Source organism: Camellia sinensis, chromosome 4, assembly GCF_055761805.1.
Source record: "Camellia sinensis isolate YWXY chromosome 4, ASM5576180v1, whole genome shotgun sequence".
Classification (NCBI taxonomy): Eukaryota; Viridiplantae; Streptophyta; class Magnoliopsida; order Ericales; family Theaceae; genus Camellia; species Camellia sinensis.
Window position 1 is genome coordinate 41,531,283 of NC_138964.1, and position 21,538 is coordinate 41,552,820.

At 36.7% G+C, this 21,538-nt stretch overlaps 1 protein-coding gene across 1 annotated transcript; it reads left to right on the forward strand.

The window, feature by feature from the left end:
- Positions 1–94: 94 nt before the first annotated feature.
- On the forward strand, positions 95–19,713 carry LOC114299769 (serine carboxypeptidase II-2). Its single transcript, XM_028244603.2, has 10 exons — positions 95–545; positions 2,455–2,562; positions 8,269–8,364; positions 8,466–8,558; positions 9,686–9,771; positions 9,849–10,112; positions 10,685–10,818; positions 11,435–11,530; positions 14,656–14,761; positions 19,384–19,713. The coding sequence occupies exons 1-10, from the start codon at positions 269–271 to the stop codon at positions 19,543–19,545; spliced, it is 1,422 nt and encodes a 473-aa protein (XP_028100404.2). The 5' UTR covers positions 95–268; the 3' UTR covers positions 19,546–19,713.
- Positions 19,714–21,538: the final 1,825 nt, after the last annotated feature.

Consider the following 21,538-nt stretch of genomic DNA (forward strand, 5'->3'; position numbering starts at 1 on the left):
GACCAAATGTTCATATAGATGTGGGGCCACAAAATTGCGAACCCCACACCGATATAGCATTACCCTCCCAACCCACTAATATTCCAACATCACCCAACAGACATAGCGTGGGAATAGCAAATACACGTTAACAGACGATCATTGACCCAACCACACACCTTTTCCTCTTCCCAATACCCAATCTTAGTACATCCTCAGCATCATATTCTTTTTCTCCCCAATCAAAATCTCCATATTCTCAATCCTGTTCACAAAACCCCACACACAGATGTCAAATCTGAAATGGGGTTTTGTGCTTTGCATCTATTTTTTCATCACCAATCTTTGCATAGGCAGTTGTAGCAATAGTTTTTCTTCGGACCCACATAACCAACAGTTGTTAGACAGAGTTTCAAACCTTCCAGGCCAAGCCTTTGATGTGAGCTTTGCACACTATTCTGGGTATGTCACAGTCAATGAGGAATCTGGGAGGGCACTCTTTTACTGGTTTGTTGAGGCTGTTGATGACCCTTCTTCCAAGCCTCTGGTTCTTTGGCTTAATGGAGGTATTATATCTTTCAATTACAAATATACCCTGTTTGTTCTTGATGTTTTGATTTGTAGTTGTATGACAAGTAAACTCTTTATAATTTGTCTTAGTGATATATGGTGTACAGTTTTCAATTCCTTCTTACTTTCTGCCCAGTAATTTGAATTTATCTTCATATACTATGTATTTAGATAAGTATGAGCTTATATATGTATGTATATGTGTGTGTATGCTTAGATGGATAGGGCCTGTTTGGAATCAATTTTGTCTTCTGTATTTTCATTTTTCGTGTTTTTTGAAACAGAAGTAACGAAAAGTTCGGAAATGGCCATCAAATATTTTTATTTTTGTTTATTTATTTATTTATTTAGCTTTGGAACTAGGAAATGCCCTCGGGATACAGAGAGAATTGAGAAGGCAACAAATCCTACAGGAAAGAAGGAGGATTCCTAACCCAATCTAAAGATAAAGCTCCCTTTAGATGAGCTGAAGCTAGCCAATGGGCATCTTTTTCTTTCTCGTGGGCACCTAAAAATGCCCATCATTTTGTTATCCAGAAACAAAAATGCTAGAGGCCTCAAAAATTCTACCAAAAATTTTACCAAATGTCTCACATGGCTGTGGGATCCACATGGGACCCACATGTGAGACATTTGGTAAAACTTTTGGTAGAATATTTGGGATTTCTAGCATTACTCATGCAGAAATGGTATGGTTCTAATCAGGAAACAGTACAGAGAAATAAAGCAAACAGACATAACACAAGACATATATAGTTCAGTAATATGCCTACGTCAGGGAGGAGTTCAAATCCACTATGCACAATAAAAGGATTACAGGGCCCCTATGGCATAGGTACGGGTACGAGTACGAGTACTGGTATTGGTACGATACGGGTACGTCGATATGGTAAAATTCAAAAAAAATAGGGTACGGGTACGGGTACGGCTTGGTACGTTAATAAAAAAATATTTATTTTTAATTTAGAGTAATGTAAAAATTAATTAAATAGTTTAATTTGTTAAGGTCCAACCTATAATTAACATTTAATGCCAAAAGGAAAAGTATAAATCAAAATTAAATGTCAATATATTAAATAACTTACAAATCATACTTTAATTTTAAAATCATGTTAAGCATAAAACAAAAATTAAAAAAGAAATCTAGTGAAGTGAGTTTTATCACTGTAATAGAAGGAAAATATTGTTTCAACTGAGGTACGGTACGGCTAAGATATATACTAGGTACGTCTGGGTACGTTAAAAATTAAGAAGAAAAAACTTTGGTACGTATTTCGTGTACCCGGTACGTATGCAGAAGTACCATACGAGATACGGTACACTGGTAAGTACCCGGTACGGGTACGGCATGTTTTTCAAAGTACCCATGCTTCATAGCAGGGCCCTGAATCTCGCAATCTCAATTAAACCCCTCAACAATCTTGTCACACTCTCAATCCCGGTCTTGACCTTCCACCCTCTATAAAAGGACGGTTATAGTAAATTTAAGTGCACAGTAAAAATTAGAAGGCACCTCACAACGGTTTTCGAAAATTTATTTTTCATGTTTGCCAAAAATTTTAGAAAACAAAACCAATCAGTCTTCATATTCTTTTATTTTTCATATTTATGCATGTTTATTTCTTTCTCCTCCTAAACATGTGTTTCTGTTTGTCTGTGCCAGCATATGCTTATATGTTGGATGTAGAGTATGCGTATCCGTAACTTAGTTGTGTTTAATTCTCATCTCTTAATTGATCAAATGGGTGAGTTTATTTAATGAAAATTTTCTAAATTGTAGTGTTTCTTTTCTTTTCATTCCTGTTGACATTTATGGTTGATAGGTTTTTGGTTTCTGAGTCTGGTTAATATCATTAGCTAATATTATATAAAATAGTTTTGCTGACCCAAAAATTGTTTCTTCAGGGCCTGGCTGTTCATCAATCGCTTATGGAATGGCTGAGGAAATTGGACCTTTTCACATTGAGAAAGATGGGAAGACTCTTTATTTGAACCCTTATGCTTGGAATCAAGGTATATAGGCTCTTGTGAATTTTTTTAAAATATATTAAGTTAAAACATCTGCAAAATCAGTCGCTATTTTTTGGGATATCTTCTGATTCATGGGCTGCACAAGTAGTATATAAGTTCAAAATCCCTAGGTTGAGCAGTAGGTTGGTAACAAGAAATATAAATACAACTAAAAGATATCTAATATTTTCATATTTTCCCCCAAAACATTTAGAGATCTTGATATCGTAATTTAGTTGCATGTCCAGCCACTTCTGATGGACATTATTGTCTACCTGCAAATCCAAGGGTTATATCATGTTTAATCCAATGCTAATATCTAGGACTGCATCTCATTGTTTTAGTTAAGAATACTACAGAATAAGTATCAAGTTCTATTTGTGCACAGGAGCATTGACAAATATATCTACATTTTCATCAAATACATGTTTCACAATAGTTCATTTTTGTTATTGTTATTTTGACTTAGAAAATATGAGGAAGAAGAACTCCGAAAATATGAGGAAGAAGGAATATATTTCTGTTATATTCAAAACTTCTTATCTTACAAGACCAAATGACACTCCTTATATAGGAGATATTACAAACATCATTATAACCCATTATATGCCACTTACATATTATATATTACCACTATCTACCACTATTATATTATATACATTGCCACCAACACCACTATCATATTCTATACATGCCACTATCTACCACCAACGCCACTATCTACCACCAACACCACTATCATATTATATATATGCCACTATCTTATTATATACATTAACACAAATTTCCAGCACTCCCCCTCAAGCTGGTTTGAAGATATCTTCCATAGCCAGCTTGCTAGTCAGCTTATCAAATTGCTTCTTGTGTAGTCCCTTCGTTAGCACATCAGCTAATTGTTCACCTGTTGGAAGGTAGGTCATACAGATTATGCCAGCATTGATTTTCTCCTTGATGAAATGTTTATCCACTTCTATATGTTTTGTGCGATCATGTAAAACTGGATTATGAGCTATAGATATAGCTGCTTTGTTGTCACAATAGACCTTCATAGGTGTCGGGTGAGAAAGCTTTAATTCTTCAAGAATTCTTTTAATCCACATTACTTCACAGATTCCATGGGCAACAGCTCTGAACTCTGCTTCTGCACTACTTCTAGCTACCACATTCTGTTTTTTACTCCGCCATGTAACTAGGTTCCCACCTACAAAGGAGCAGTATCCGGATGTTGATCTCCTGTCTGTAACACTTCCTACCCAGTCTGCATCTGTGTATACTTCAACTTGAAGATGTCCATGTTTCTTGAACAGTAAGCCTCTCCCTGGAGTTCCTTTCAAATATCTTAAGATCTTATAAACGGCCTCAAAGTGCTCTGCCCCTGGTGAGTGCATGAACTGACTTACCATGCTGACTGCAAAGGCAATATCAGGCCGCGTTTGAGACAAGTAAATCAATTTCCCTACAAGTCGCTGATATTGTTCCCTCTCTTTGACTTCTTCAGCCTTAGCAGCTTGTAACTTCAAGTTAGGCTCGATCGGAGTCTCCACCATCTTACAACCAAGCATACCTGTTTCTCCAAGGAGATCAAGAACATATTTTCTCTGATTAACGAATATACCTTCCTTGGATCTTGCAAATTCCATTCCGAGGAAATACTTGAGGGCTCCCAGATCCTTAATGTGAAATTCTTTTGCGAGTTTCTCTTTGAGGGCTGCTAACTCTGCTTCATCATTACCAGTTAAAATGATGTCATCAACATAAACAATCAATTGCAATTTTACTGTTTTTTGAATGTATATAAAATATTGTGTGATCTGCTTGACTCTGCAAGAAGCCACAACTGATAACTGCCTTCCCAAAGCGTTCAAACCACGCTCTTGGTGATTGTTTGAGTCCGTATAATGACTTGTTCAATCTGCATACTCTATCGCTTCCAAGTCTCTGCTCAAATCCCGACGGTAGGCTCATGAACACCTCCTCTTCAAGATCACCATTGAGAAATGCATTTTTAATGTCAAGTTGATGTAGAGGCCAATCTGAATTTGCTGCAAGAGATAACAGTACTCTGATGGAATTTATTTTAGCAACAGGAGCAAACGTCTCCTGATAGTCGATCTCATAAGTTTGAGTGAAGCCTTTAGCCACCAGTCTCGCCTTGTATCTCTCAACGCTTCCATCTGCGTTACATTTTATCGTAAACACCTATTTACACCCAACTGTTTTCTTGTCTTTGGGTAGATCAACTATCTCCCAAGTACCACTTCTCCTTAAAGCATTCATCTCCTCCATGACTGCTAATTTCCAATTCGGATCATCCAATGCTTCCTGTATATTCCTTGGAACAAACAAGTGTGAAATCCTAGATGTGAAAGCTCTATGGTTTTTAGACAGTCTTTGATAGGAGAGGTAATTTGCAATAGGATGTTTAATGCAATTTCGGACACCTTTCCTAATTGCTATAGGAACATCAAGGTCGGAAATAGAAGGAATAGGATTACCTAAAATTTCGATGCCAGAACTCGGGTGGACATTCGGGTCATTAGGATGGACATTGGGGTCATTATTCCTCAGTTGAAATCGCTTCCTAGAATAAACCTGAAGCTCAGGATTTAGATCATTTTGTAGTACTTCTCCCCCTAAACAAGAATCTTCTTGACTAGGCACCATAGAACTTGGTTCTCCTAAGTGATCATTATCAGACAGATGTGGTTTTTGTGTAGGATAAATGACATTGGGGAGCGGGATAGAAATATCCCAAAAACGATCTTCTACTCCACTTGTCTCCCCCTAAAGAGAAGTGTTGGAGAAATAGGATTTTGTTTCCACAAATGACACATCCATACTCACATGAAATTTCTTGGTTTGAGGATCGAAACACTTATACCCCTTTTTGTTTGAGGAATAACCCAAAAAAACACATTTTATAGCACGGGGGTCAAGTTTTGAACGAAATTGACTGGGAACATGAACATAGGCAGTACATCCAAAAACTTTGGCGGGTAAATCAGAAAACAACCTCGTGTCAGGAAAAAAAGTTTTGAGACAATCAAAAGGTGTTTTGTATGTTAACACCTTTGTAGGCATCCTGTTTATCAAATAAGAGGCTGTTAAAATTGCTTCACCCCATAAATATTTAGGAACATGCATGTAAAACATTATAGCACGTGCTACTTCAAGTAGATGTTTATTTTTTCGTTCTGCAATGCCATTTTGTTGAGGGGTATCCCGACATGTAGATTGATGAAAAATCCCTTTTTTTTCCAAAAACTCACCCAACTGCTCATTGAAATATTTTGTTCCATTATCAGAATGTAAAATACCAATTTTGGTTTGAAATTGGTTTTCAATCATATTGTAAAAATTTGTGAATAAATTTTTCACGTCAGATTTTTTATTCATCAAATAAATCCAACATAGGCGGGTATGGTCATCAATAAATGTAACAAACCATCTTTTACCAGAAAGAGTAGTGATTTTAGAAGGGCCCCAAACATCACATGAATCAAATAAAAAGGTTTGGAAGCCTGGTAAGGTTTTGGCAAATAAGTAGAGCGATGAAATTTTGCAAAAATGCAACTTTCACAATGAAAAGAAGAACAATCAATCCCTTTAAATAATTCTGGAAATAAATGTTTCAGATAAAGAAAACTAGGATGTCCTAGCCTATAGTGCCATAGCATTATTTTTTCTCGAACAGAGATTGAACTAGTACTATTAAAGCTCTGAGCTTTTTTATTACTAACAGGTACTTCATCAAAGTAGTAAAGACCTTCAAGCATCCTAGCACGCCCAATCATCATCCCCGAGTTCTGGTCCTGAAATTCACAATGGGATTCAAAAAATGTAACACGACAATTAGAATCCTTAGATAGTTTACTGACAGATAAAAGGTTACAGGCTAAGTTGGGGACGTGAAGAACAGCATTGAGATTAATTTTCTCAGTTAGTTTAATAAATCCTTTTCCTGCAATAGGTGAAAAACTACCATCGGCTATTCTGATTTTGTCATGACCAGAACAAGGGAAATAGGTACTAAATAAATGGGAAAAACTAGTCATGTGATCGGAGGCACCGGAATCTATGATTCACGGAGAGAAGTTTAGGCAAGAGAAGGCTTTAGGATTTCTACCTGTTTGTGCCAACAAAACACTAGGAGTACCGGATGAGGAGTTAGATTTTATCAGCTTTAAGAGTTGATCAATCTGCTCTTTGTTGAAGGGACCTGAATCGGCTTCATTAGCGGTAGGAAAGCCACGATTCTTCTCTCCTTGTTTGCTGCTTTTCCAGTTGACAGGTTTGCCATGGATCTTCCAACACGTTTCGCGTGTATGGCGAGGCTTGTTGCAAAAATCACACCAGACCCGTGGCTTATCATCAAACCTGCGCTGGTAATTTGCAGCCTTGTTGGCCGCAGCATCGCTAATTAAAGCAGAAATTTCAATTGATTCACCAGTACATTTTTTCTTAAGCATGACGCTCCTTCGACTCTCTTCCCTTCTGACTTCGGCAAATACTTCGCCAATGGATGGGAGAGGAGGTCTGCCAATAATTCTTCCTCGCACTTCTTCGAACTCAATGTTGAGGCCGGCAAGAAACTTGTAAATACGGCTGTCTTCCACAGTTTTCTTGTGGTGGTTGCAGTCGTCAACCGATTTCCATTCGTATGTGTTGAAGATGTCAAGATCCTGCCACAACCTTTTCAACGAATTGAAATATTTGGTGACGGAATCATCTCCTTGACGAATCTCTCCCAACTTCAAAGTTAATTCGAAAACTTGAGATTGATTTCCTAGGTCAGAATACATCTGACTAACATTATCCCACAATTCTTGTGCAGTAGTATAGTACATGTAATTAGAGCTTATATCCTCCTCCATGGAATTGACCAACCATGTCATAACCATGGAGTTTTCAGCGTCCCAACTGTCGAACAGCGGATCATTAACAGCAGGAGCCTTCTTGTCACCAGTGATGTAACCGATCTTTCCTTGCCCACGGATATACATCCGGACAGATTGTGACCAGCGGAGAAAATTATCACCATTTAGGCGGATGGTGGTGATTTGGACAGAGTGAGAGTTGGACGTTTTCACCGGAATGGCAGCGGCAGGGGTTGAAGTGGTTTCGGACGTGACTTCCGACATGGCTATGACGGTTTTAGGGCTGCTGTGTTTTTTGTTGCTCTGATACCAACTTAGAAAATATGAGGAAGAAGAACTCCGAAAATATGAGGAAGAAGGAATATATTTCTGTTATATTCAAAACTTCTTATCTTACAAGACCAAATGACACTCCTTATATAAGAGATATTACAAACATCATTATAACCCATTATATGCCACTTACATATTATATATTACCACTATCTACCACTATCATATTATATACATTGCCACCAACACCACTATCATATTCTATACATGCCACTATCTATCACCAACACCACTATCATATTATATACATGCCACTATCTACCACCAACACCACTATCATATTATATACATGCCACTATCTTATTATATACATTAACACAAATTTCCAGCATTTTGCATCAGATTCTAATTTCTACATCTTGCTTGAGTATTTTTCATTTTTGTTTTGGTTATTTCTTTTTGTAAAGTATATCACAGAAATTTATGATTGAGAAATTTATGTCAAAAAGTAAGCTCTGCTTTAGTTCCTCCAAGGAAATATAATTGTACCATTTTGCAGTTGCCAATGTACTGTTTCTTGATTCCCCTGTTGGAGTTGGTTTTTCATATTCGAACACTTCATCTGATTTGCTGAACAATGGAGATAAAAGGACTGGTAATACCTTTCTTGTATGACATACTTTTGCTTCCAAGTTCCAAATATATATTATTGTTTCTATGCTGTTGAATATTTACTTCTTCTCCTTTGGCTTGCAGCTTCCGACTCACTGACATTCTTACTGAATTGGTTTGAGCGTTTCCCCCAGTATAAAGGAAGAGACTTCTATCTCACAGGAGAGAGTTATGCAGGTAAATGCTTGTTAATTCATTGTAAAAGTGATACTTTATGAATGTTAATGTATATGTGGTATTCCTAGATATATTAAGTATTGATTTCCTAGATATATTTGGGAATGGTCATAGTTAGGTTTTTAGTAGGATATTCTTTCTCAGCCAATATATACAGGCCTTCAATTATATAGGAAAATTCATTCAATACAATACATTCAATACAATACATATTATTTTCTCTCTTTCTACTATTCTAACAATGAACACATCACATGAAATATTGTGGTGAAATTGGTGGCATTTGGGGATGTTCTGACTTGGTTGTATCTGCCCATTCAAATGATTATGTAGTTTGGTCAGAATGCATTTGGGTTCTCCGTCTAACATCCATGGCCACTGATGTCCCATGGGTGGGTCTAATTCTGTCATTGTATTGGGGGAAACTCTTGTTCTTAAGTTTGGTTTTAGACCTCAATCAAGAGCACAGGGAAAAGAAGAAACATTAAGAGGAGCTAAAAGCTGAATCAAGAGAACAGAGAAATTCTTAAACAGTTTTATTTCAAAGGACCAATGAAAGTGGAAGACATTGAGAGAAGGAATGTGAGATATTATTCCTTAAGTTTCCTTTCTTTATTTGGAGGAAGAATTCAACTTGCCACCCCCCAAAAGAAAATCATTCTTTTCTCAATGTACTTTCTCTTTTGTTCGGTTATATATATATTTTTTCCTGTACAAATCCTCTGTTTTGGTTTGCCTCCAATGTGTCTTGTATATATTATCCTCCTTACCTGATTATTAACATCTTCATAAATTTCTAATCCTTGAAAACACAAAATCAAAATGTTTTAGTTATTTAAGAGTTTAGATAATACATTCATCCTCAATATTTTCCCATCTACAAATAATAAATAAAAAGTAAAAGAATTTACATTTGAAAGGATGATTTCATAGATATGGTCTTAATCTTATAGCTTTTGGTCTAGGGTTTCCTCTCAAAGGAAATCTGGGTTGAATGGAAATACAAGGCATAGTGAAAAATTGAGGGGAAGATTTTGATGTTGACATCCAAACAGGGCACCACCTTATTAGTGGCTTAACAATTTTTTTTGGGCTTGATATAATTGAACTCTGTATTCCACTTCCAGGACATTATGTTCCCCAGCTAAGCCAAGCCATTGTGAGGTACAACTCAGCAAAAAAGGAAAAAACAATAAATTTAAAGGGCTACATGGTATGGACTCTTCTTGGAAATTTTACATAAAATTGTGCTTCTGCAGTATGAAGTAAGTTAATGTATGTGTAACACAGGTGGGAAATGCTTTAACGGATGATTATCACGACCATTTGGGACTTTTCGAGTTTATGTGGTCAGCTGGTATGATTTCTGACCAGACATACAAGCAGCTGAATCTTTTTTGCGACTTCCAGCCATTTATACACTCCTCAGAGAAGTGTGATAAGGTTCTGGATATTGCTAGTGAAGAACTTGGAAATATTGATCCATATAGCATCTTCACTCCTCCGTGCACTGCCAATTTTAGCTCATCAAACCGGCTATTGAAGAGACGCCATGTACGTATGTACATAACATACCGAAGAATATATTTCACTTGTTATAAGTTGTAGAATGAATTTTTATTTTTATTCTCATGAGTTCTTTCACATAATATTAGGGTGCTTAGAAAAAGCATTATGTTGGGTTGCTTTCAAATATATTTTGGACAGCCCTTCCTGGTGTCATCCATTTCAAAATTGGTTTTTATTATTTTCTTTGCAAAAGTTTCTGAAATCTTTTAAACCCTTTATTTCTGATCCATGTTTGCCAGATATGGGCTTGGTGGCATGGGCCAGGGTTTGTAATTGGTTTGTCGTGTTTTTAGTTTTCCAAAGAGTTCCTTAGGGGGTTACACAAATAGTTCCACGTGTAAGCATATTTTGTTTTGCTCTCCTCAACATGAGTTTAAGCTTCCACTAAAATTCTGTGTACTTGTTGAATTGATGTACATGTTTACCCCTGGTGTGCCAAACATGAGGATAAATTGAAGTTTAAAACCTTTCCCTAGAAGAAGGTTTCTCCGAATGCTACTGAAGTTTTTGAGAATTTTTTAGTTTGATCATTAATTAAATATAATTTAATCTGATAGGTGGTTGGTCATATTGGCCGGACATACGATCCATGCACGGAGAAGCATTCGGTTGTCTACTTCAATCAACCTGAGGTTCAAAAGGCACTTCATGTTCTCCCGGCAAATGCACCATCTAAATGGGATACCTGCAGGTAGATCTACTTGACGGTATAAATTGTTGATCACATAATCGCCTTAGGTTAACAAATAAACTAGATTTGGGACAACATTATGGTGTCTGGTCAGCTTGAATCCATTCCTTAGTCAAGGACTATGTTTTAATGAATAATTATCGGTACCATAATAGTGGAGCGACATATTTATCTCCTAGTACTATAATATGAGTTTCAGTAAGGTTTTCATGATTTGGAAGAAAATCCATATATAAATAGGAGGAAGGGAATTCAGCTTTCTTGATCCAACTGTTAAAAACATGTTCGGGAAGAAGCATATACAACAGCCCCTCAGTCTACCTAGATCTCATGTAGAGATTTGTGGATGTTATTGTGATCCAAATAAGGAGATTAAGTTCATAGATTTTTTATTGTGTGACCAAGTTGATATTAGAGTTGTATTTCTCATGTCCATTGCACCATGTGTGTATTGCATTTAGTTATTACTAACTATGGTACATTTCGTAGCGCAACTTAAGAATTTTTAGTCACTATCATGGGTTGGTTGCAGTAATTTATGAGAGCTTTGATTCATCAAGTTGCATACGAAGTGTATGTTTTGATGATATTCCATGACATTGTTACTGTTCTGCAGTGATTTGGTAAATGAAAATTGGAAGGATTCCCCTACCTCAGTGCTCAACATCTACCGTGAACTTATCCATTCAGGACTACGTATTTGGATATTCAGGTATTTTTCAATATTCAGCATAACTTTTCAGGAATTTACTGAATGTGTGCTTTCCCATGTTGCTTGCAGATGCATTTTGTATATTCTAATGTTGGTCTCACTGTGCTTGCTTATCAATTAAATTAGTGGTAGGTATTGAAATAAGGATGCTCTCCAAAACCAATTTGAATTTTTCATCAGCACCAGGAACGGTCTTCCCCAGTCATTTCCTTTCATGATTTTTGTTGGTTTTTTGTTTTCCATTTTTGTTTTTGCTTTTTTCCTATCTAATCATTTTCTCTATCTAATTCCATTCAGCTATTTTGAATCGAGGACATGAGTCTGTAGGTGAGGTCATTAATCCTGAAAGGGTACAATTTTGGGTTTAATTGAAGGAGGTCATACACATGTACCGAAAAAAAGGAGGTTATACACAGAAAAAAAAAGTACATCTGAGATAGGACATGGATTAATGAGTAGCAAGCATAGGATCAAAAATATGAAGTTTATATCAAGGCAATCCTTGATAATATTTAAAGAGAAAATTGTTAGTAAGGTTGTTTGGCTATGTATGTAGCCTTACATCCATGGTACATACTAGTTTTTCAGTATTTTTCTACAGTAAAATGATAACTTCCATTCTTACAGATGAATCCCAAATCCTAAAAGTAGATAGGGTTTGATTATGTGTCCGTATCGCTCTTGCAAATCTGCTTTATATAATTAACTCTGGAGATGTGACGGATTGTGTAAAACACTCGTCTCCAACACTCAAACAAAAAGTAAGTATATGAATCATAGAAAATGTTCATTTTTCTTGAGATTTGGTATTTGCACTCTTTAATCTGCAAATAGATTTGTAAAGTGGAGGGTAGCTATCTGTATTTAGACTCTTGCCAAAGGTGTCAAAAAATAGCCATTGCAAAATGAAATTCTCTCTTTTGACATGGGATTACATGAAGTTTGCAAGAGTAGGTTGTATGAACAGAAAAAATGTCATCAAAATCACAAATGTGCCAAAGTGAAAAAGGTGGCTATGGGCGAATAAGTTGGTAGCCGCTTTAAAAAACTGTCATAAATTCTGTAGATAACATTTGTCTCCCATGCATGAAGAAAATTTTCTCGTGCTTTAAGAGTAGATTAGACGAACCATACAGAAGAGCAAGAACATCTGATTGACTTGATGATACCTGATGGTAGAGGAAATTGGAACAAGCAATGGAACAGAATATAAAAGAAACTAAATAATAGCCAAAACTGTTATTTTTAACATTAGAAGTACTTCCTAATAGCAATAAGCCTAGTAGTTATAGTCCAACCACAAAGGTCCAAATATGGAAATAAACAATAAATCCCAAAATAAATGAAAGTACATAATTAGCTCTTAAAATTAAGAAATCCTAACATTAAGCATAAATGAAATAAAAACCAATTTTGATCCCCATCACCTGGACTTCTCCATTAAAAATATTTAAGAGGAAGATAGAAAATGAAGAATAAGAGTATGTATGGTTGTATGGTCCTTTTATCTCTTGTACCAATCCTCAATGTAATAAAGTTTAGAAATAGGAGCGGCCATTTAAGTCCTCATTTTAACAGCTTGGTATCCTTTATATAAATTGTTTTTGTTATTTGCAACGCAAAAACAAAAATGACAGCATGAGTAAGGAGTTCTATGAAACCAAGTTAAGACCCTTTGACTGTGTTACAAAAGAAGGCACAAAAGAGATTAATTCTCACGAATAAAGATTATCACAAATGATGGTTTCGTGGAAGTTGGGAGTGATTCACAGTGAGCAAACATAGTGGAAAGCAATATATGAACACATCATCTAAGTAGGAATAATTTGTTTGGCTAGTGATAATGATATAGATAATGCTCACATGTCACCTGTAGTATCACACCCCAATTTTCAAAAGATTAATTAGGGAGAAACTAATTAACCTAAGCGCGAATAGTTGGTAGAAAACCATTTTCTTTCCTCTTGTTTAACCAATCAAATGCTTAAAACGCCAAGCTACCTCCCATAAGATAACATAAATTTAAATACTGAAAGGAAATATTAAATCTCATTTATTAACTGATAAGATTTACAAATTCAGATTTAATTACAATGCAATAATCATAAGGGCCATAGCCCCAAATTAAACGTAGGCCTACTGATCTTTGGTCCACAATATTGGAATCCCCTGCCCAAGTCAATGCACCAGTCCACAGTTCTTACCTGAAATGTAGGGGTTGAGCAAAAGAACGTGGTCACCACAATCTCTATAACCAAGTGCATGCATGCTATGATAGGTATATGCAACAATTATCATCAATTCTATCGAAATGGACCAAATCAACACACAACGCATCAATATGGACCACCGGTTGATCGGCCAATCGTCCTCGCGGACCTAGGTTTTAAATAACAGTTGCGGCTACCGTAACAATATCGGTAGTATTGACGCGGTTGCGGTGTGTAATGGCTGTAGCATAACGATAGTGGAAACTAGAGCCGTAATTTTTGAATTCTTTACACAACTTTAGGAAAATAAACCAATACACATTTTTATTTCAGAATCACATTTAGTGAGGTTCAAAATGATGTTTGATGTGTTTTGTTTAGTTTTTAAATATAATCCAATGTATGTACTAACTTTTATACTAGTTTGAAGTTTATGGATATTTTTCCTGTTATTTTATGTATTTAATTTTCTTTACTTTACTAAATTATACTTATGGATAAGTTTTCACTTGCTAAGGGGGAAAAAAAATGAAGTATGTTATAATATTAAAAATGATAGTCTCATAAATATAAGTTCATAATACAAAATATTGACATACTAATGCAGAAGGAAAATACATGACGTAAAGCAAATAGATATAAGTTAATATTCAAATATTCAAGTAAGAAAATTGTGAAAGTAATAACATTGTACTCTGATTATGTTCTTTAGTTGTAGAAGTTTAGACCCAATAGCAAGAGATTTATTTATCATAACAAAAGAGTGGGGAAAGAAAGAATTCACAGAAATGAAAAGTCCACCCATCTTAGTATAGCATATGTAGTCAATTGTTGAGTAAATATTGGTTTAGAGACACCATTCAATTGTCAAATGGGTAAAGTACGTCTGCTTATGTTTCATTTCTTTAATGACAGTGGCGATACAGATTCTGTAATTCCAGTTACATCCACCCGGTACAGTATAAATGCTCTCAAGCTTCCAACTGTTAGCCCTTGGCAAGCTTGGTATGATGATGGGCAGGTACTAAGTTCCACTTTTTTCAGTTTCTTCTTATTTTATTTTTTTTTGGCATCAAATTTTCTGTTTATCCAGTTATTATAGATGAAAAGAATAACAGGCATGCTCACCCAATTAATTTGTAAAATATATGCTTAAAATATGTTTTATGAATAAAAATTATTATCCCTAAAATATGCATTTCTTGTTACTTTTATCCTCCAACTTTTAACCTTCTCAATTTTTTCCCTAAAGTTTTCAATGTGAGTCTAATTGGTTCAATTTCAAACAGATTATCTAAATAATTAACAGATTGATAATAAAATGCTATGTGTTTTGTATCACTTTGGCCCCAAAAGTTTTCAATTTTGCTGATGAAGTAGAAGAAACATAGTCTTACAATGTTTATAAATGAAATGGACAAAATTTTAATCATCTAAAACACATTTATGTTTCTTAAAGTATGCGTTTCATGTCACTTTGCTCCCAAAAGTTTTCAATTTTGCTAATGAATAAGATGAAATATAAGAAAGCAATTTTATGTTCCTATCGAATATCAAATTGTCAAACTCCTCAAGCCTCTGCCATCGTTTCATTCCAAAGTAGAGAAGGAAACAACCAAAAGTCCATGCTCGTTTGATCAAAACCTTCAAACATCAAGGTAGTAAAAGTTTCAAGGATTGCTTCAATGGTTGGTTGTGCAAAATTGATCCTTGCAATGAAATTCAATATGTGCTTCATGTGAACTAGACCATTATTGAACTTATATTTTACCTCCCGTGCTAGCTTCATGTTGTAATTTCTCCTTGTAATATTTGCATATGAGTTGGTGTAAAGACGAAACATAATCTTACAGTGTTTAGAAACGAAATGGAAATTCTAAAATTTTCGGAGCCAAAGCGACATAACACATTGTTAAAATCCACCTACTCTCCACCTACTTCACCCACTTAAACCTACTCCACTAAACCTAACCCACTACACCACTACCACCTCACCTACTCCACTAAACCTAACCCACTACACCACTACCACCTCCACTTAAACCTAACCCACTACACCACTACCACCTCACCTACTCCACTAAACCTAACCCACTACACCACTACCACCTCCACTTCACCTACTCCTTACCTACTACACACTCACCCTCTTCTATATATAGAAATCATGAATCATTGTAATTAATATAACATTACATCAATCAATAATAATACATACAATTTATTCTCTCTCTTTCTCTATACATTATTTCTTACATGGTATCAGAGCGATAAGATTTAAACCTGTATTTCTTTCTCACCGGCGGGCAGCCGGCCGACACCTTTGCCTTTGCTGCCCGCTGGAATTTTCTACACATACCTTCCACTCTCCACAGCCGTAACTCTGCAAGAAGAGAAACTTCGCTCCATCATTTTCTTCCACGAATCTTCTTCGTGGCTTTCGAGCTCGTCTCTCACTATCTCGTGCAATCGATCTTTGCACTTCATCGCCACATGTGAGCAACCGTGGCCGTCGTAAACGCCGAAAAAGTGCAAATCCGCCGGATTCTGACTACTCCGGCGGCAAAGCAAGGGGTGAATGGCCACAGCGTCTTCCATATCTCTCCTCCTTCCACGCACAGAAGTCATGCCTAACTTAGGGCATTTCTGAGCCACCTCAGGCTCGTTTGTCACATTTGAAGTCGGAGATGCACACTGTTTCGCAGACGTCGTCTCTGATTCACCGTTCTCCACCAAACGACCTTCACTAATCACGCAATTCTCAACTGCTTTTCCGCACTCAGACAGCTTCGAATCTGCCACCAAAACATCCAATTTCTGACGTTTTCTACCGTGCTCTTCCAGATTCTTCTCAGCTTGGTGATAGATTTTTCATAATGGTTGCTACCGCCGCTACTTCTGCATTTTTTCCAGTTGCATCTCCTCCACCCGATTCTGGTGCCAAGACATCCAGCAAGCTTGGAGTACCTCCAGCAAATGTGGATGCACGAGGGATTAAATCAAAATCTGCTGCCACTGGGGGTTTGCAGGTTAAGGCCAATGCACAAGCCCCTTCCAAGGTAAACGGTACCAAAGTTGGTGTAATGGAGGGGCTCAAGAGTGAGGATGATTCGCCATCACTTCACCAAAGGACTTTTATCAACCAACTGTTCACCCACGTTGGGCAGTGTTACAGCTGCAAATTTGTCTTCTTATCACGTGAGGTGATGATGAGATTTGTGAATTATTTGAAGTGGTTTGAGCTGGAATGCATATCTTCAGAAAAGGAATGTGCCGGTAAACCTAAGATAAACTATGTTAATATGTTACAGTGTGTCACTCTCTCACTTTACTTTTTCCACCACCCACAACACATTATCATCGCCATTCCCTAACCCACATGGACTTGTTCCCATCGTTTCATACAACTCATCATTCATCCCACTAGAATATATAGAATATATATATATATATTAAAAAAAAAAAAAAAAAAAAAAAAAAAAATACAAATTTGCACACCAAACCTTCCCTTATTTTATTCATGTTGGGGCTCACCCCGATCACCATTTTACACCCAAAAAAAAAAAAAAAAAAAAAACAAAAAACAAACAACCACAAGATTTGTTTTCTTTTCTGCAGACGGCCACCCACCGATCTCATTTTTTCGCCTATTCTGCCGGTCTTTTCTTCTTGCCTCCGTCCTGGGCGGCCCTTGACGGTGTTGCCTCCGTGTTTCCCACTCCACTGGGCACGATCACTCCACCCTGCTCCTCCACTACAGCATATGGCGGACCTCCAAATCGGAACATCACGGTGGCCTTCCGCTTCAGCTCCTTGTTTTCCGCCTTTAGCACACTTATCTCTGCTCGCGCATCCTTATACATGCGTTGGAGCAGAGCCAGTTGGGCGTTTAACTGCTGCACCTCATTTGTCCTACTCTGCAGCCGGTGCGACAAGTTTGTGACCGCAGTCATAGTTTCAACACAGGACTTCAATGTATACTGATTAGCTTCAATATCCGTTTGCACTGCCATTTTTTGCTCCACCGACCGCATCGGAAAGTTCAACGGAGCAAAACCAGAGGTGTTTGGTTGAGGTTCACAGGCCACCGCACCAGTTATCTCTCTTGTTGACTCGTTGAGGTCAGGAAAGAGAGTGAGCAGACCACGGGAAGAAGAGGCTATGTTCTGGGTAGCTGAACGGGAAGAAGAAGCCATGTTTTTGGGTTGCTGAGTGTTTCAGAGAAGGGTTGGTTACAGAATGTTACAGAGAACGAAGAGGTTTCAACTGGTTTGTTATGCTTCCAAGCCTCAGACTTCGCTTTGGTTTATAAAGACAGAGACGACGAGGCCGACACGCGCTCTGTCAATCACGTGCATCGCCGCGTGTCCGGCGCCCCTTTTGATGGCTCGACGCTTTCTGTCGGGCACGTCTTTTGATGAAGTGGGCGCGCCTTTTGATGGCACGCCTTTTGATGGCACATCTTTTTATGAATTGGGCACGCTTTTTGATGGCACGCCTTTTTATGGATTGGGCACACCTTTTGAGGGTGCGACTTTTTAAGGGTCCGACAAGACTCTGTAAACTGTCCCGACATTGATTCCGGTTAGCTCCTTCATGGGTCCGACAAGACTCTGTAAACTGTCCTGACATTGATTCTGGTTAGCTCCTTTATGGGTCCGACAAGACTCTGTAAAACTGTCCCGACATTGATTCCGGTTAGCTCCTTTATGGGTCCGACAAGACTCTGTAAACTGTCCCGACATTGATTCCGGTTAGTTTCTACAAGGGTCCAGCAAGACTCCGTAAACTGTCACAACAACTGTCACAGCATTATCTGCTACAACGGTCCGACATGACCCCATAAACTGTCTTCTACATCGGTCTGACACCGCCATCCAGTGTCCTCTACACCGTTATGACACCACCATACAGTGTCCTCTACAACGTTATGACACCCCCATACAGTGTCCTCTACAACGTTATGACACCACCATCCAGTGTCTTCACCAATGGTCTGACACGACCATACAGTGTCACCTATCCTCTTTTATTTTTATGTATTTTCTTATTTTGTTACTCTCTCCAAACTCAAGTTGGTTAGTTCCTATCCCCCTTGAGTTTGCGGGGGGCTGTTAAAATCCACCTACTCTCCACCTACTTCACCCACTTAAACCTACTCCACTAAACCTAACCCACTACACCACTACCACCTCACCTACTCCACTAAACCTAACCCACTACACCACTACCACCTCCACTTCACCTACTCCTTACCTACTACACACTCACCCTCTTCTATATATAGAAATCATGAATCATTGTAATTAATATAACATTACATCAATCAATAATAATACATACAATTTATTCTCTCTCTTTCTCTATACATTATTTCTTACACACATTTTAGGGACCATATATGAATTTTAGTATTATTCCATTGATGATTTAGATGGTTGTTTGAAACTGGGCCAATTTGAATCAAATTGGATGGAAACCTTTGGAGACAGAAATTGATAAAATTGAAACTTGGTTGACCAAATTGATTCGAAACGCATGCTTTTAGGATTATACGTGTATTTTATACCGTGTACTATTTATTGGTTGACGTTGTAGCATATTAGCAGTGATCATACGAAGTTAATATGATATATTGAACAGGTGGGAGGCTGGACACAGGGGTATGCGGGGCTCACATTCGTTACAGTAAGAGGAGCAGGTCATGAAGTACCCCTGCATAAACCCAAACAAGCCTTTACACTCTTCAAATCCTTCTTGTCAGGAAACTCAATGCCAGCACTTGAGCAAGTCAGTGACTCTTGAGAATTTTTATTCCACCAATTGGTGCTTCTTTCTTGAATTGCAAGAAAGCAGTTTGTTGTAGAAGTGCAATGCTGTCAAGGAGTGACTTTTAATTCCAATTGACATTGTTTGGACACCTTGAATGACTTTCTATACTCAATAAAAGCTTAATTGGTGTTGGTTGCAAAACTAGTTTCTTGTGCAGTGTTTTATTTTTGGTAAATTTGTGATTTTTATTTTTTAGTCTTTTATTTTCTTGGGCAAGAGTTTTATGGCTTTTTTTCTTTTTTCCTTTCGATTGAAGGCTAGTTGGACTTAATTCTGTCAATATGATGTGAGATTTTGATGCAGAATGTGCGAGCACCTTTAAAATTTTTATTAGTCTTTATTATTTAGTATTTTATTTTATTTTTAATTAGAATTTTGTTAGGAGTTTTATTAATATTATTAGGGATTCAATTTTCTTTTTCCATTAGGTTTAAGTTTAATTTAAGGTTTAAATTAAACCTTAAATTAAACTTAAACCATTATTCTTCATTGCTAGTGCATTGTCGAAGATTTAACCATCTCTACAGCCTTTGAAAGTTAGCCTGTTGCATCTCATTGTTGCACTAATCGCGTTCCTAGTTTGGCACGCAAGGATTGTCATCGAGTACACTATTTTCCTCGTGTCATCACTTCTATAGTCACCATTTGAGAGTTTGAGCTTCAAACATTGTCACGTTTCGTTTTTAAAAGATAGTGAGAGTTCGAGTTTCAAACATTGTCACGTTTCGTTTTTAAAAGATTAACTAGACGGAAACCAATCAATCTAAACGGAATGTCTCTCACATTAATAATCATTTAAATAATAAGATATAATGATTTATTTTGAAAATACTATTAGTTGACAGGGGAAACTATACCCAGTGGTGTTTAGGACAATTATTTATCAGACAATGATAAGTAATTTTGAATTTTAACACAAATAAAAACACCAATTTTAATTACAATCTCATGGAAATACACTCTCTTTTCTATTACATTTTTTTTTTCTCATGTTTTCTCTGTCTTCGTTTCTCTCTATCTCTTCTTCTCTCTCTTTCTTCTCTTTTAGTTTAACATGCAAATTCAAATTTTATATAATTAGTACTGTTAAAAAAATATTAATCATATCTTTAAAATGAGGTTAATATTAAATATTAATTTAAAAGAGTAAGGGATGCCTTATCTATCTGTTATCAGTAGTGGTTCTCATTCCGCTATTTCTTCCTATGAATAGGGTAAAGGATGACCTATCATTTAAATTTTTAAATATGTGATTGAGATATAAAATTATACGGTAGAGAAGGGAGGTTATAAGTAGGTCACGTAGCAGAGTTGAGCCAATTTGGTCAAAGGAAAATCGATGAAAATTGGAGACGTGATGATTGGTGGAGGGTGAGACTAGCTAGGGTTAGCGGGGAAACCATTATCGTGCTCTCTTTAAAAAGGATTGGTTGACAAATCTAAAGATCAACCTGTAATCGTTGGCCTTCTGTCTGTAAAACTATTGGGAATGTGTATTCTACGCTCAAACTTCACTTCTTGTGCTCGAGCGGTAATCATTTTTGTATCCAGACACTCAAGCCTCACTTCTCGCGCTTGAACAGACTGTGCGTATATCAGTCCGTAAAAATCACTTTTTATATAACTTTTTCATCTCTCTCTCACTTATATATACTTATTTGATAAGGAGGACCATTTATAAACTTGACAATAATGACTCATTTTATATCATTAAATCCCGTGCACAGTAATGCTAGTTAGAAATTATGAGAAATGACGGAAAAAAAAAAAAAAAACATTCCTATTTTAGCTATCTCATTTCTCACATAAAGTAATGATATTTAGTGAGAAACAAGTTAATTGATGATAAACTATTTTATAACTCAAATCCATTTTACATTCTATACTTTTGAAAAGTATCACCAATCCCTCAATTTTTTTTACATTCTATACTTTTGAAAAGTATCACCAATCCCTTAAATTTTTT